This window comes from Cucurbita pepo, chromosome 4, assembly GCF_057944985.1.
Source record: "Cucurbita pepo subsp. pepo isolate OVF chromosome 4, ASM5794498v1, whole genome shotgun sequence".
Taxonomy (NCBI): domain Eukaryota; kingdom Viridiplantae; phylum Streptophyta; class Magnoliopsida; order Cucurbitales; family Cucurbitaceae; genus Cucurbita; species Cucurbita pepo.
In genome coordinates this window covers 9371921-9389724 of record NC_141801.1, presented here as the reverse complement: position 1 = coordinate 9389724, position 17804 = coordinate 9371921, and the positions used below count along the sequence as shown (strand labels likewise).

The following is a 17804-nucleotide window of genomic DNA, read 5'->3' as shown; positions in this document are numbered from 1 at the left end:
AAATACCGGAAAAGGAAAAAGAAACTAAATATGATATTATATATGTTCAACGCCAAGGCCTTAACTATTGTTTTAAAAAGAGCCACCTTCGCTCAGTCTAAACCTCAATAAAATCAATGCACAACAAGCGAATTAGAAGATACAAAACCCACCAAAGTCCTCAATGGAGTAAGGAAAAAGAAAGGAAGGAAATTAAAGATGAAAGACCAAACTTAAATATTAGAAAGGCACACACAAAGAACTTGCTTTCAATATAGCTATAGGACGAGGATATACAACGAATAGATGGTCGGAACTAATTATGGATAGAGACTTGCCTGCTCGGCGTTGCTATTTCCATGGCGGAGATGGCGGTTGTTTATAGATGAAGTCTTGTGAGGATGATGCACCATAATTTAAATCGAGATTATGGAGCTGTTCCATCAATTGAGAACGTCTCTCCTTGAAGAAGTCGAGTCGGGTTGTTAATTCTACCAATGTTGAGGAAGGCACGATCAAGTGTCTTGAGTGATCCGAAACCTGGAAGCAAAGTTTAAATTTGAATGTAAATGATGTTCTAGACCTCAGCCAGGCAGTTTATCATTTAAGTAATGGACTTGTTTACGATGAGAGGGCGAGAGGACGGATTCGTTCACCTCTCCTGCTTTTGAGGTAGAAGGGAAAGAAGCAGAATCAACACCAAGTTCATCCACAGACATGCTAGTAGAAACCTCGGTACTTTTGGAGTCACTTGGGCTTAATGAATCCACAAATAGCTTCCGTGGAATTTGTTTATTACTATTTGAAGATCCTAATACTTGTCCTTTGATATTTCTCCAATCACCTCCCATCATACCCTCCTGTACCAAAAAAAAAAAACAATAATAATAAATAAACAGAAACAGGTTTCAGTTTAATGCATGAGACGAGGAAGATCAAATAATAAGGGAAATGAAATGTTAAATTGCAGATGGATTAGATCATCCTTCTCCTAGACGAAGCCAGAATATGGGAATAATATATTAGCTATTAATCATCTCCTAAGTGATAAACTAGATAGACAACCAGCCACCATAAGTTAGTCTACCAATGCCGTTGGAAGAGTAAATTGTAGTAAATCCAAATGCCTTTGTATGACTACCTGTATTAAATAATACCTCACTGAGTTTCTTTTTCGAACGCATTTGAGATTCAAAGAAAATTATAAGAGTTTAAACTTAACGGTTGTCAAGAAAAATTATAAGATATAAAACGCTAGGTACATGACCACCTTATCATTAACATCACACAGAATTTACATACAGAACTAGACAACCAGATACGCCGTCTAGACAGCTCGGCATTTCATGCATCTAAGGCAGTAAACAGCTCAAAATTTTATTCTCTCAATGTTTAAAGATGAACTTTGTGCCAATGTAAAAAGTTCATATCAGAGAACAACCAATCATAATTGGAACCATAGATGATGATAATCACTTGCTACTCATACTACAGAAAAGAAAAAAAAAAACCGTTTATTTAACTATGAAGGACAATGCACAAGGAAGTATAGTGACAGGAGAGATACCTCACTCCTTTGTTTCCTTTCATGATTAACAAAAGCTAGGGTCGAATCAAAATCTTGCTGAAGAAATCTCCTGCGGAAATTAAAAATATTGAGGAGAAAAGAAGTAGTACTTTCTCGGAGTAAAAACAATTTAGTGAGATTTTCACATATTCAACACTACAAATTTATCAAGACATTCGATGTCATATTAAAGTAACCTACCCAACCAGACACTACCATGGGGAGTGAAGTGCTATAACATTGCACAAAATAACCTATATATTAATTATTATGAGCGAGGAATTAGCTCCAAGTTATAGAACAACAAGCCTAATCATTTTCTCTAAGACACCCTTGAGGATTTAATCATGCGAATAGCCCTGAATTCTACCGAGATAGGCTACCAGCCCATTTTTTCAGAAAATGAGAGGGGGACGGAGGCTACGTGAATTGAACCATTTCAAAGAAAACAAGAAATCCTAAGATTTGACTGCAAGTGAACCAAGTAACAGCTGAAAAGTTGACCGAAACTGTGATAAAAAAAATAATAATAATAACTGTATGCAATCGTCAAATTTTTCACTATCTCTATGAACCATGAAACAGACTCATTCACACTCTTGTGCAAGATTGTAGGGCACTTTACCCTATGGAAGTCACTATATATTTAAGGATAGCTTAGAATATTATGATTGAAACTTATGAGAATGCTCAAGATAATCTATAGTTGAACAGAAAGTTCAAATTGAACTTTTAATTTCTAATTTGAAATCATGGAGTTTATACATACTCATAAGATAAAAGTAGATCTATTTACGAAGCTAATACCTCGAGTTGCCAAAAGTCACTTGTTCTTAATCACAATAAAAAATTCGGCAGTTAACTATTTTCTTCATTACTTCTGTGTAAAACTTCTCTAAAGCATAGAGAAATAATAAATGAATTTTCTGCTAGCACAAAACCAATCGGAGGATAAGATTTGAAGATAATTAAAATTTTATTTCCAGTTCTAAGATGCCCAAAATAAAATTATGCCATCTAGAATTTTCAATAGAGAGACAATTATAAAATAAGATACTTTGAATGACCACAAGATGCCACAAACTGCCATAAGAAGTGTTTAACCATGGTCTATAACCTCCTGACCCTTAAACTAAAGAACCAACAAGGTAACATAACACGAGGCACTCACAATTGAGAACCATGATTCTGAACATGCTGATATCGATCAGATGCATCAGAGAGAGAACCATAGTTGTGCTGCCGTTGCTGATTCAACTGGTGATGGAGTTCAGCAACTTTCTGCTTTAACCGAGCCACATCTGCCTCAGCAAGAGCAATCTCCTCAAGCTCAGCCCTTGTCTTCACATCAGCATAATCATGCCTCATGAGAATGTATATGACTAATCAATAATGGACATGAAGAAAAAGTAAATTCTAAAGCATGCAGACAAACCTTCAAATCCATGCCACGAGAATTATTAAACTGTCCAGAAGACATGCTTAGGCCAACTTCCAAAGCAGCTCTAAGATCTCTTTCTGCTTGCAATTGCTCTTGCAATCTTGAAACCTATATGGTCATGCATAGGCCAAAAAGTGAATATCAGACAACAAATAAGCATCTAAATGCACAAACGAGACGAAGTGAGGGAGTGTTGTCGGGCTTTCATAAGAAGCTTGTGGAGTGGGGGGCTCTCAGTTCTGTGGGAGCTTCAGAGGGTATTCTTGTGCTTTGATATGGGAACCTCTTCAAGGCCATTGAGATAGTCAGGGGGGGTTTTTCCCTATTTCTGCGGCCTTTGTAGTTCCTAATTTCGTTTACGGCCACTCAACTACCAAGGGAAGGAAAAAGTTTTGAGAGGAGTTGGGAAGCCTCTTGGATTGTATGGGGAGTGTTGGTGTCTGGTCGGGAATTTATTGTAACAAGGCATCAGTCAGAGATGTCAAATGGGGGGAGTGTTTTGAAGTCTATGAGAGAGTTTGACAGGATCATCGAAGAGTGATTTGTTTGATCCTCCTCATTGGAATGGGAAGTTTACTTGGTAGAATGAGAGGGAGGTGGTGGTGAACAAAAGATTAGGTAGATTCATCTAGTCCAAGGGTTGGGTGGATTTTCCCCCCAAATCCTAGACAAGTCTTGGTCTCAGGTTTACTTCTGACCATTAGCCTCTAACTCTAGGAGAATCTATTGGGGCCGAGCCCTTTTAAATTTGAGAAGTGACCATCACATCCTGACTTTAAGTTGTCCATGGTCTCATGGGTAGAGTGTGAGAGTTGATCGGAAGTGGGAAGGTTTTCGTTTCTTGAGGAAACTTAAGACCCTCAAAGGAGTTTTGAAGGAGTGGAATCTAACGGTTCTTGGAGATTTTAAGAGGAAGGCAAAGATCGTGGAAAGAATTAGGGTGTTAGATCGAGTTCTTAGAGAAAGATGATTGAGAGGTGGGGAAGGACAGGGAGATTGAAAAGGAGGTGTTGTCTTTATTCTCTAAGTTGTACGCCCATCACCCTATCCCTATGCCTTTTGTGGAAGGTTTAGACTAGTGTACTATCTCAGAGAGGGAAAAGGAGAGGTTGGAAGCCACGTCTACTTTAGAGGAGATTCGCAAGGTGGTTTATGGTTTTGATAGGGAGAAATCCCTTAGTTTGGATGACTTCACTATGGCTTTTATTTTTTTCAAGACAATTGGGTCCGTAATAAGAAGGTTTGTGGAGGGTGTTTGGTAAATTTTTTGAGAGGGACATTACAGACACTGGTATGACTGAGACTTTGGTGTGCCTGATCCTAAAGAAAGATAAGGCCAGGTGAAAGATTTTAGGCCTATTCGTTACGAGCTTATACAAGATTATTGTCAAAACCCCGGCGGGAAAGTCCTTCCCAAGCACTATTTCCAGCTCCCAACGGGCCTTTGTAGCTGGAAGGCATTGGACCAAGTTTTGTTTGCCAATGAGGCCATCGAGGACAATAGGCAAAGAAATGACGAAGGGGTGATTTTCAAGGTTGATTTCAAAAAACCTTCCATCATGTGGATAGGAATTGACTGAGTCAAATATTTATAATATAAATAAGTACGACTTTCACCATCCCACAAACGTACATCTTGTTCAAGTGCCAACCGCCGCTCATGCAAAGCTTGCTTCCTTCTTTCCAAGCTTGCTTGTAAAATTGCATTACCTCTAGCCTACACAACATAACATGGATGTTCAGTAAATACTACAATCAAATATCAGTTCTTCGGATAACAAGGTTGGAAAGGTGAACCACCTCCTTGGCAATCCTCTGTTGTAAGTCATTTTTTGTCATCTCAAGCCTCTGAATAGCAAGTCTACAAAATAGTTGAAATTTGTCTTTAGGCAAAGGTTCAGTTCATAGTGAAGTGGAGGGGGAGGAAAAAGACCCAGGAACCAACCAAAAAGTATTAAAGAAAATTCCTGTTTCAATAACTTCAATTGTCCAATTACCTTCAAAGATTTATATATTTCACTTCAACAAGTGTCCAAAAAGCGACCAATGTACAACTCGAGAACTACCCTAAAAGGAAAAGGTTTAAAACCAAAAAGAGTTCTTTTCTTCTTCTTATTCTTCTTCTTCTTCTTCTTCTTCTTTTTTACAAGGAATAGATCAAGATATCTCATGCAAGAACGAAGCCAACCAACAAAAAATCTAAGCAACGAAAGGGCAAGTCGTCCCTTTCCCAACGGAGGGTCATTCAACTAAAAGAAAAATAAGAAACGTTTGTTATTCTATTCCAATTACTTTGAGCGTGAAAATCTTGTCCTTTAATGATTTCTTTTATTTTATTTTAAGAAAATGTCCAAAAGGTGGAAATTGCAAAACAAGCCCTAGGCACCTTTGCTATGCCAATTCACCGTCTTCTATAACAATATCAGAATTTGTCATCTTCAATTAGGAAGAAAATTTAAAATATATGATGACTTTTTCCCCTTTTTGACCAGGAATGTGAACCGTTGATATCTGTAAGAAAAATGTGCTAATCAGCTCATCATATAAATCATATAATGAGCTAATAAACACATTTGTTTTCAGATTGAGCTCATAAGGATCGTAACACGCAGATAGATTTCATATATTAAGCAAAAAGCCAATGAACATCTTACTCTTCTTCTCCAGAAGAATCTACTGACTCAATTGAGGGTGTCTTTCTGGCCTGCACCAAATATAATCAAGATGGTCAGGTTTTAATTTAATGAACCAATCAAACATTTTAAGTTCCAGACTGCAGAACAAGAGTGCCTGAATTAATATCACTCGCCAGTACTCAGTGTCAATGATAAAAAAAGCACAACAAATAACCTTGTCCTAGCAGTTAAGCTGTTTGGTTTGCTTTCTTTTTCTTTTTTATTTCTTTACGAGAAACCAAGGTTTCATTGAAAAATATGAAAGAATATTTTTAAATTTTGTAACTCGTGAGTATATGCAGCAATACCTCAACTAGTCCTCTAAGGATACCACAGATGTTCACATATTGTATATTAAGAAACTCGAAGAGACATTCTAACCAAAAGCCTCAGTATTTGAATGCCAAATCCCCAAAACTCTCAACCTGCCCAGAAGATAAGGAAGTGGCTATCACTGCTAGTCAATTCGCACGTTCCATATGGCAGTTGGCTTGTGATGTATCCTGACCTCCTTGAGCATTTTGGAAAGGTTAACTAGAGAAATTTTTGTAGCTCCCCATGACAGACTCTTGTACAGGCTTTCCCCTTTTGTGATTTTTATCAGATGTAACAGTGCATGGTAAGAAACTTAGAAGATAAAATATCTTGGATTTCTTGTTGGAAAATATCTTTAGAAAGGCTCACCGAGATGATCCTGAGAGAGCTACAAGACCCTCAACCTGCCCAGAAGGTGAGGAAGTGGCTATCAGTGCTAGTCACTTCTCACATTTCATATGGCAATTGGCTTGTGATGTGTACAGGCCTCCTTGATCATTTTCGAAAGGTTAACTAGAGAGCATTTTTGAAGCTCCCATAGAAAGACTCTTGAACAGGCTTATAACAGTGCATGTTAAGAAAGAAGAAAAAAATCTTCGATTTTCTTGTTGGAAATTATCATTAAAAAGGCTCACCGAGATGATCCTTTGTTGCTTCATATGAAAAATAGTAATGGTTGATACGTTTGAGCAAGTGTAAGGGAGTACCATTCTTAGTGGATTATTATTACTTTAATTTTCCATGAATTAGTCCATGACATCAGTTTCTTTCCTTATCCACTACCTCACATTCATCGTAACTATATTTTAGAAAAAGTAATTATATTCCTTATCCGGTTTTAGGTCAGTCCTTAAGGATTTCATGCAGCAATCTATTTATGCATATATTCTTGTAAACTTTTCAAGACAGGAAAAAAGAAGAGAATAGTTTCACGTCTACTTTAATGATCTTCAGCTAAAAAAATGAAAACTTACATTGCTCCTTCCCCAGAAATTTGTTCTCTTAGCGCTAATATTAGAGCTTGAAACTTTACCCACTGGCTTCCCAGAACTTGACTCATTTCCAGGATCCATTGAATTTAAGATCTCTCCCATTGATGGGTACGATTCTCCAGCAGGTGAAATATTTGGAGTTTCCATCTCAGTCAAAGAGTTCACATTTCCTTTCTTTTGTTTGCTTTGTTCCCCAGTCGGTTGAGCATTTGCATCAGAGTTCTTATGATGATCAAGACATGAATTTGAACTCTCAGCTAAATGATTATTTTCTCTTGGGGATCCAACATCCGAGTCATCACCTCCAAATGGCTGTTCATGTACAGAAATTAATACATATTAATTATCATTTCATTCATCAACAAGGATTATAATTCAAGGCAGAGAAAATAACAAATAGTCCTGACAAAGAACAGCACAAAGTTCCATTGATTTGATATCTGTGTTAACTTAAATTACGAATAATATATGACAAGTACAGTAATTTATCAGATCTAGCACTAGAGAGGGTACTGGGCATTTCTGGTAGAGCTGGAGCATCTAATTAACCGGAGGAAGTGCAACAATATCATGATCTTGCTTTATTCAAGACCATAGAGCTGACAAGGATTAGCGACAAAAAATCAAAATAAAAAGAAAATTCGAGCATATTTTACCAACAAAAATGCACAATGTTTAAAATATAAAAGAATGTAAGGAGACCGATAGTGCATGCTCCATGCATAACACACGCGCAAAGAACCTTATAGTCATAAAGATCACTCCCCGCGTAGCCACTACTTTCACTCAATTTTCCACTGAGTACACGCTCAGGATCATCATCTGTGTCTGGATCAACCCCATTTTCCACATTGTGATAGCCATTTCCTTTCACATCAAGATTTTCGTCATCAGTGGAATCCTCACTTCCACTATTTTCAATCTGAGAATCTGCTGAAATTGAGCATCTGTGTAGATTCTCATCCTGGAAAGAAATCACAAAAACAAAAGAGATCCATAATCATAGAAAAAAAAATGCAATTAATATAGAAATTAGACTGTGTTCGTCAATATTGTTATTCAGCCATTACCAATGTTTTCCCTCGAGCAGAATGAAAAGATTATGTGTTCAACATTATTTTCTTATGACAAACTTAATATGAAAGGACATATAAGCGGGGAATACAGCCCAACCCAGAAGGAACAGAAACAATAAGGAAAATGAAAAAGGGAAAAGAAAGGTGGATAGCATCTTCCAATTTGGCTGAAATCATTTCACATGACAGTACTTCAAGCTCGTTAAGGGACCAAGTTACCATGTAATTTTTCAAGAACCAAGCAAATATGCAGTCTTTTATCAAACAATAAGAAAACAGGTAGAAGGCAAGTATCTTACATCAAAAATATTCTCAAACTCTTCCAAAAGAGTTGTAACGATTGCTTGAGCATTATTGGCTGCATTGGCAGCAGCTAGCAGCTGAGCAGAGTTATCACCACTTACATCAAACTCATCTTCCAACTCACATTCACCAGCTAATAAAGGTCGTAACAGCAATGGTGCCATGCAAGCAGCAACAGCAGATGGAGTCATCCGATTCTCGTGAGCATGAGAAGAAATGGTATGCATCATCTTTAAAACTCTGGAATGAGAATGAAAAAATCAAATTGACATATTGGGAAATGCAACAATGATTGCAAGTTCCAAAATTTTCAACGCTATTTAAAGATAGATAATTCGAGCGAGCCTACCAAAGTACAACATATACAGAAAGGTTAGAACTACAAAAATAAATAACTATTTTTTTATGGAAAAATCAGCTTTCATTGAGAAAAAAAATTAAAGAATAAAAAAAAGTTAATTAGAACAGTGTTATTATATTTTAGAATGCACATCATACGATCAACTGTTTACAAGTACTGTTATCAAGTGCAACCATTAATTTCTCTTATTTAAAAGATGCCGATGTGGTGATCTTTATAACATAGACAGGTAAAAATGAAAAATAAATAATTGAAATTTTAGGTGTTAAGAAGGATGACGAGGGCCATGAAAAATGTAAGACAAAGGAAAAGGGGACCAATGAAAACAAGTTGAGTTGAGGCCTGAGTGAGATCGCTTGCAAAATAATACCTGTACTAGATTAACTGAAAACTCGTAACCAAAAACATACATCATTTCAGGTTTAAGAAACTGAATACATGTAGATCTTTTAAAGCAACTATTCTATTCTTACAATTCCAATTTCCATTACTACATAGGACGTACCAAATTCCCCAAGAGACATACCATAAATTAAGATTAAAAATAACCAGAAAGAAAAAGGATGATTGACCAATGTTCATAAGTATTTTTGCAATATGGATCGATGCAACAAAAGATACAAAAAGTTACTTTGAAAGAAATGCAATTGTAGATGAATGACGAACCTTTGTAACAAACGCCGGTTTGGTTCAGGAAAAGTTTCCAATATAGACGATCGCATGGCATTGATCCGCGCCTCTTTTCGATCAATTTCTTAAACAATAAGAACAACAATTCAAATGATTAATGCCAATCCATTCACATTATTAGAAAGAAAAAAGCCAAAAAGTGATCACCCCTGATCCTACGATGTGTAGTTAAATTATCCTCTACTTTAATGACAAATTCACTCACATTCTATAAACAACCTATGATTAGCACCACCACAATTTCCTTTTTTGCACACATAAGGGATTTAAGGGGTTTCAGAGAATATTAATGGGGATAGGGAACTTACTATAAGCCTCAAGCAGTGCAGTGCAGCATGAAGCTGGAACTGGTGATGAGGGAAGCTCTCTTAGAATGTGCTACATTTCAAATTACTCGTCAAGAAGTTGAAACTGTACACATATATTAAATATTGAGGTATCATTATATAGTGAAGAGAAGTACCTTAATACAATCACCAATGACATGAGCATCCTCATCAGAACCGAAATCTGTCTTGCCTAGAAGTAATAAATGGGTCATCCACATAATTTGTGGTTTACTTATTTGTTCCCACATCAATTAGAAACATTTAAATAATACCTTGTTCATATTCTTGAACTCTCCGGTCAACTTCTTCAACATCTGCAGACTGCCGCAAAATCCCTTCTACCTTGGCGCCTAAAGAGGAGTAAAAAAAATATAAGGGTGATTCGACAATATAAAAAGTAATTACCAAGTTGGCACATCATTCAGCATGAGAATCGGCCAAGAATATCTCTTTACATGAAGGGAGGCTGTTTTTTAAGCATCAGTTTAAGGACGTAATACATGTATATTGTTCCGTGACTCATTCTATTAATTTAGTAACTCCAATTCTGCATACATTTTTTTGTATCTCATTCTATAAATTGTTATTTAGTTTCCCGGAAAAAGGTAAAATAAAAGAAAAGCAATTTTGCTTATCATGCATAACATAACTGATCAAAATATTGATGGAAAAAACAAAATAACCTTAATAATGTTGGCTCTACTAATTTCAAATTTATCAATTTGGTTATTTGAAATGACTCTTGTCCATGTTTTTAAGGAGGATTAACACTGCTGACTTTCTTCATCGGCCTCCTCCTCCTCTTTTGAAATCGATGACTCTCTTCACTTGTTTCTTCAGGGAGGATTAACACCTCAACTTTCTTCCTAGATTCTTTGGTGCTCAGCCCACATTGGTGTTTGCCGTGCAAATAGATCACATATTCAGATTATCTAGAAATGCTCTTTTGCTGTGAATTGGAGTTCCTACGGAAAGATTTGGGTTCCTCATGTAGGACTATGATGGAAGAGGTTCTACATTTTCCTTTATGTCAGAACGGGAGCTTTTATGACAGGCCAATTTTTTTATTATTTTTTGGGTTGTCTAGCTTGACAAAATACGAGGATTTTTCAGGGTGTAAACGGTGCCTGGGAGTTGGTTTAGAGTACTATGAACCATAATACTTCTTATAAGGTAAAAGATAAAAATGAAAGGGCATATCAGGAAGATATGTTCAACACTTTCAATATTGGTGTAGAATAGAATGCAAAAAAATTGGTCGGAGACAATGATTTTGGAATCAATTCTGAATTTTTTTCATTTGGGGTTGAAGCCAAAAAAAAAAATGGTCTCACTGTCGACCAAAAGCAATAAAATTGTCCAAAGAACTATATAGCTCAATCTCAATTTAATATGAGCACAAAATTATAGCATCAAATCATGCTTTCTCGAAGCATTATGAGATGAATGAGTACTAAAAAACTCAAGCCATTACCGTTAATAATAAGAAAAAAGGACAGCTAAAATATTGCTAAAAGAAAGTTTGGATTCATTATGACCTGATATCACAAATCTACAAAATAAGAAAAAGAAATCCAAAAGGCACCGAGTCAAAATAGCATTAATTTGACTTTTTATTTTATAAGGAACGGAAACCACTTAATAATAGCACTAGTTTCATCATAATTTTAACATAAACTCTTACCAGATGTTTCAAGAAACCGAAGTGCTTTCTCAAGAAAGGATGGACCTCCGTCAATATCTTCCAATGCAAGTAAAATAGGTCTTCCCACCACCAAAGATTTAACAGGACGCTTCTCTCTCCCTGGATATAATTAAGGGAATATTGATGGATTAAGCTAGTATACCATGCATATACCCCAAGCATTAAAAAAAGAATCAAACATTATAATTAACAAATAATTGAAAAATGATAGCAGAATACAAACATGGATGGAAAGAGCTGTCAATTTTTTCATTATTGTCATTCCGAAAAATCCCATTGTGTCCCATGACAAGGGCAGCACTTGGTGCTTGTGCAAGGGCTTGTTCAAGCACGGTTTTCCATTCAAATAAATCATCTGAGGTCTCGGCCTTTTCATGTGTAAGGCACAGGAACAGAAAGATTGGATTAATAAAAACTTGTAGAAAACAAGAATATTCTTTGCACAAATGATGTAGCCTAATTAGAGTACCTTGAGAGTGAAAGCTCGTCCATCACGACCATCAGGAAACAATACAGTCAAGAGCTTCTTATCCTCTCTAACAACAACACTACATACATAAAGTTGCATGCTTCAGTTCAATAATACCAACTAAAATTTAAAAATTAACGTTCATAAAGAAAAACGTACCTCCCTGAATTATTTAAGTCTATGCCACCCAAAGTAAGATTCACTTCACCCCCTCTTTGAGGAAGTGCACTCTAAATTCAAAATAAGGAAAGATAGTTCAGTTGATATAAATTAATCATGCTACTTTATTATCTAAGTTTGACTTTGAAGGTTGTGCTGTATTATTGGTTGTCCTAACAAGATAATTGCTTGATGTTAACTAATGGAAGCTTGAAGGGACCCTATCTTTGTGAATCAAAGATTTTCCAACACACCAACCACAGTATCCATTGAATCATCCGACTCAAGAAATTAACTACCAGCACAAGGAGATATCTCTAGCTTAACATACTGGCCAACTAAATTCTCTAGCTTGACAAACTTGTTCATTTTAATACCAAGCTGATCGAGCAGAAATCTCCAACTTTACAAACTGGCATATAAAATTTATCAAATCATTACATGATCATCCAAAATATTTCATAATGTTTCTCTATTATAAACATGTCATTTCGTAATCATCCAAAATAGAATGGATGGAGAGGAAACAAATCATAATGTGTCCAAAACAATAAACAAAATGAAAAATAAAGATGAAAAAAAGAAAGTGGAAAATTTAGTTATACTAACAGGGTCACTTTTAAAGAAAACTAGGGAAGTGCGTGTAAGGATGAACCAGCGCTTCTTCCAAGATTTCCAGCCTAATCCTGCACAAATGGTAGATAGATAATAACATAAGAAATAACACTGAGATTGACGTTACACCCTTTCCAAGAGAGATAAACAAGCAAGTTGAAAGTTTCGCATCATAGGTACTGGAGAATAGCTAAAAAAAGTGAAGGAACTAATTGTAGAAAATAAAGCCAACGGTTGAAGACATGAACATTAGCACAAGTTCAACAAAGGAAATTTCAGAGATTTAAAATCAAGGGAGACATGGTGGAAGATATGGTAAATGTTAACATGTGTTCCTCTATTGCGTCCAATCATAGAAGAGGTTCATAATAGCTAAACCAGGAGGAAAGCTCAAGTTATTTAAGAATAATAGATTGAAATCGATAACACATCAAGAGGTCTTCATATAAAAGATGCAATGTTCACAATCTTGCACAAAAAAAATGTAACAAATAATCACTTGCTTATATGTATAGTTAACCAACATGTCCTGTACGTAATTATAAAGAACGCTCGAGAAGCCCCAGTGAAGCTCAGATTCCAAGCAACAAAAAGAAGGAAGAAAAGGAGCACCAACCTTTGGATGATATGAAAAGCGGGCCACTCTTGAAAACCTGTCAAATAGATGCATAGTTTAGAAATAAAGCTGGATAATGAAGAAAATATTCCTTGAGCATGAAGCTGCACTTTTAACATGATATTGTCATTGGATCTTTCAAAAGTATTATGTTATCAGGTATTGTGCATTGAAAAACTCAAAGGTCATCTAACAATACGAAAGCTGTATTTCTTTCCAAAGTGAAAAAGAAGCCTACATAATGGCTCATAAGCAAAGCCTTAGAAAAGAAACAGATCATTAAATCATTGCACCATAAAATTGAGAATGAATGATATCTATTACTTAGCTTGATGGAAGTGTCGAATATTATCTCTAATAAAAAAAAATCCATAACTAATTCATTTAATTTTTCTTAGATTAAAAAAGAAACTAAATGGGAAATTGTAATGATTGGGATTCCCCCATAGGGATGGGGAATTAAATTGGGGCGGGAAGGGGAGAATGAGTTACATTCTAATGGTTGGGATTTCGATTCAGCCTCCAAAGGTCTTCCGGAACCCATGGAAATTGATCCCTCTATGCTTTTCAATTTTTCAATCTTTTACCGCCTTCTCAATAGGACTAAGGAAATAGCATTGGCAGTGACACATTCGAGTAGAATCCTTGACTTGGATCAAAACCCCTTCCCTTCTGGTTCCCGCTTTTCTACACTCTAGCCCTTTCAAAAAGCTTTAGAGTATCACCCCATATCTATTCACAAGCTAGCACGTCTTCCTTTGATTTCTATTTCTGCAGAACCCTCCTTGATCGTTGATGGTTTGTGAACTAAGCTTTTCTCTTGCCCTTATTACCCATGGTTCTTTCTCAGTATGGATATAAATGCTTTCAACGTGAAGATTACAAAATTAGTTTTATAACTGAAATGTATCTGCGATGGCGAGTGATTAAAAAAATCTTCTTGACAAACTTTAAGGATTTCTTTTAGAGTAATGGTCTTGTCCAATGACCATTCAAGACAAAAATTCAGCAACATTCTGTGAAGAAAACCATTTCACATGAAACACAACCAGAATTACAACATAAATTCCCACAGAAGTTCCATGAAGATATGCTTCAGGTACAGGCTCCCCTAATATAGAGAGCAAAATAGTTTCCTGAAAGAGTCATAAAATGCTCTTGCAGTCTTTGCTGCCAACTCTCTGCACTCTATAATCTGGTTGAATGCTTTACAGAAACCCTTGAACAGATTAGAAATAGAAGCCCACTCCTCGATCTTCCAATCATAAATGTCCTTTCTAAAATCTAAGTGCCAACCTCTGAGTTTTGATTCCATATTGCAGTAGTTTTCCCTATGTAGCTATAAAATACATAGTAGGGTATCTCGCATGCAAATAAGAAATCCCTACCAGAGATCTCACACAACTAAACTGTCTCTGTTTCCCTTTGAAAGTAATATTCGAATTAAGCAAATTCCAACATTTTCCAATGTGAGCCAGGGATACTTGAGCTTGAAATGAGAAATATCGGACTGTTAAGAGTCCAAAACATACTTCTCCAGCTAACACTATGCAAAAGGAATGTCAACTTTTGAGGCCATGTACAGTCCAAACCATACTTCTCCAGATAACTTTGGAAGAAACCTCCACACCCACTTAGGTAAGAGAGCAAGAATCATATTTATGAGGCCATGTATAGGGCTAAAGAAGCCGTTGCCAATTCGTTCAAAGGAAATAAGGGGGAAGGGGATGAACAACAGCATCTACAGTATTACGAATTGAAGACAAAAACTTCAATCGAATGAATGAATTGTCATTTCCATGCCAATGGGTATGACTCCAAATTTTACTACTCAAACCCACATATTGAGCAAGTTAATTGGTCTGTTAATGGTTTCGTTTTGTGTGTATCAAGATTGGTATGATAAGTTCAATATGATAAGTTAAATCGAAGAGATGCATTGATAAAAGAGCTGAATGTATTTTTTTCACAATCTACGACTATTAGGAAGAAACATAAGAAATTTAGTTCAAACTTGATTACAGTAATCCAAATTTGATCTAAATAATTATTTCATGCACTTGCTACTATTGCTTGGTTTAAACCACTAAATGGTTGAGTTCCTTCACCTCAACCCCAGCCTTCATATAGTATGCTCTTAAAAATTATTAATACCACAGGATTGGACCTAAACCTATGATCCTCCCCATACATTTCTTCGATACTATTAAAATCATTCCCTAACATGGAGAGTAAATACATTTAAAAAAAAACTCCCGAAATCCACAAACAAAATTACCGTATTTGAAGCCCCAGCTCTGGGACGCTCAAAAGCCGTCAACGAAGCAGACATTCTCACCGATTCACACTGAACCTACGGCATCGAGAGCAAATCCAATGCAAGTATAACAATCACTCAAACCACTCAACATTCACTCAAAAAACCAGTCCAATAGCTTCCCTCAGCCCTCCAACCACCTGCCTCAACTCGGCAGCATCAATCACCGCAGAGACAACAACAATGCCAGATCAGAGAGCAGCTCCGGCGATAAATCAGTAAGATCCAACAACAAGACTGAAAGAAACCCGATCCCTAGGGCTGAGATTTGGATACAAACACAAAAACAGAGCACCGCAACCAAAAACCAACCACCACCTCATTTCATCTCCAAATTTCCCTCCATTTTCCTCCTCCTCCGATTACATAAACAGAGAAGGCAACGAACTGACACCAAGCGACAGTAATCATCCAATTTCGTCCGCTTCAGAGCAAGAATTTGCCGCACAATTTTGGTTTCGATTTTGCATTTGGATTAGGTAGATAGAACAATAGTGGTTGTGGTAGTAATATGGAGAATTTTAGAGAGAGAAGGAGAGTTACTTTGCCTTTCACCTAATTTTGGCCGTGAGGAGAGATATGGAAAGAGAAGGAATTTGGACATGAGAGTTGCGGTAGTTGTAGGGTGCGGTCGTGTGTAGTCAAGTTCCGGTCAAAGTAAATTTGAAAACCAATCAAAATGAGCCACGTACGCTTGAGATTAAGCCCTTGAATATAGGCTCCAATTATGGGGGTAATTTGGATTCTTATTATTGAGAGGCCGATATATTAAATTTGTCACATTATTTTGACTCTTAAAAGCCACTGAAAAGGGACGGAAAAAAAAAATAATTTATATTTATTTAAGTTTACTATTTTTTTCAACTCTCAAAAACCCTTTTTTAATATGTTTAATTTTTTTTATATTCCTTAAATATTTTTAAAAATTGAAGTGTCAGCTTTCATACTTAAATACAAATAATAAATTATTCACCTATTGTTTATTTTTTCACGTCTTTCATTTATTATTTAGTCAAATAATTAATGTAAAAATGACAAAATATCATTTTAAAAGATTTGTGTTAAGGTTCTCTTAATTATCATCACCAGTAAAAAAAGAATAGGGTAAACTAAATAAAATATAAAAAACAATGGCATATATTTTTTACCGTTATTAGTGAAATAGTCAAATTTATCATAAAAATGATTTATAAGCCGTAAATATATAAAAATAAAAAATAAGAATGTCTACCATGTTGATTGAAGTTTGAAAGTATTATTGAAATTAATTCTAACGTTTTTCATAAAAAAAGTTTAATGAAAAGAGTATTTTTTTTTTTTTTTTGCATTTTTTTTAATTAATAGTTAGAAAATAATGGAGTTGCCCAACAATTATCGTATTTAATGTAAATAATTTGCAAAATGTAACATTTATAAATATACAATAAATAACAGAGATATAATAATTGCTTTTTGTTTTATTTATTTATTTATTTTCGTTGGGTTGTTGCTGTCTTTTATTTATTATTATTATTATTATTATTATTATTGTAAACGGAACAGAGATTTTAAAAATAATTAAACCAAACAAGATGACGTGCATATAAAAAAAATAGAAAATTAAAAATAATAATAATAAAAAAAACCAACGAATCGAAATATCAATTTAATTTAATCCCGTGCTTTGGTCAAACCGTGCACTTGGTTCATTTAATGGCTAAAAAGGCTAGGAGTCCTAAAAGAAAATAATTCAATGACGTGGCAGAATATTACTGGTTCTGTTATAAATAAGTGTACTACCGAAATGCACGGGATTACCACCGCAGTAGATAAAAAGAGCTAATTATTAAAAGAGAAAATAGAAGTGGCTAAAAACAAACCACGCGCGGGACTATGGCGGGTGAGATTCACGACAAAGAGAAAATCTGCGTGGGGCCCAGTCGCCGAAGGGATGAAAAACGACGTGAGGGAGAAGGCTCCCACACGGAGACGGAGCAATTTCTACTGGCTTGGCCGGTGGCCGGTCGAATGCCGCTCTGGACTCCTTGTCCAATTCGGTTACAACGCGATAAAGTTACCTTGACGTTTTGTCTTTTACGGTTCTTATTACCTGTCGCCTAGGTTTTCTCACACCTTTTTTATTATTTAATTTAATAATTTCTTTTAAAAAAGGTAAGCCTTTTTACCTTTTATTTTATCTCTTGCTAATCAGTTTT

The 17804-nt window shown here is 35.7% G+C and overlaps 1 protein-coding gene across 1 annotated transcript; it reads right to left on the bottom strand.

The window, feature by feature from the left end:
- Positions 1-14: 14 nt before the first annotated feature.
- Positions 15-16180, bottom strand: LOC111793115 (rho GTPase-activating protein 7). The gene is made up of 22 exons (XM_023674849.1): positions 15571-16180; positions 13293-13329; positions 12671-12747; positions 12062-12132; positions 11903-11981; positions 11657-11801; positions 11413-11532; positions 10001-10078; positions 9863-9918; positions 9708-9777; positions 9376-9463; positions 8345-8588; positions 7712-7933; positions 6952-7281; positions 5642-5691; positions 4788-4848; positions 4621-4704; positions 2982-3095; positions 2718-2887; positions 1547-1616; positions 636-839; positions 15-519 (listed from the first exon to the last, which is right to left on the bottom strand). Exons 1-22 carry the CDS (start codon positions 15622-15624, stop codon positions 331-333), a joined length of 2613 nt encoding a protein of 870 aa, XP_023530617.1. The 5' UTR covers positions 15625-16180; the 3' UTR covers positions 15-330.
- Between the last annotated feature and the right edge of the window lie 1624 nt (positions 16181-17804).

Excerpts from the sequence above, each read along its gene's own strand:
- LOC111793115 (XM_023674849.1), bottom strand. The coding sequence starts at position 15,624 with ATGTCTGCTTCGTTGACGGCTTTTGAGCGTCCCAGAGCTGGGGCTTCA. Across the intron at positions 11,533-11,656 it reads TGACAGCTCTTTCCATCCAT|GGAGAGAGAAGCGTCCTGTT; the intron begins GTTTGTATTCTG and ends AATTATATCCAG. Across the intron at positions 1,617-2,717 it reads CAGAATCATGGTTCTCAATT|GAGATTTCTTCAGCAAGATT; the intron begins GTGAGTGCCTCG and ends TAATTTCCGCAG.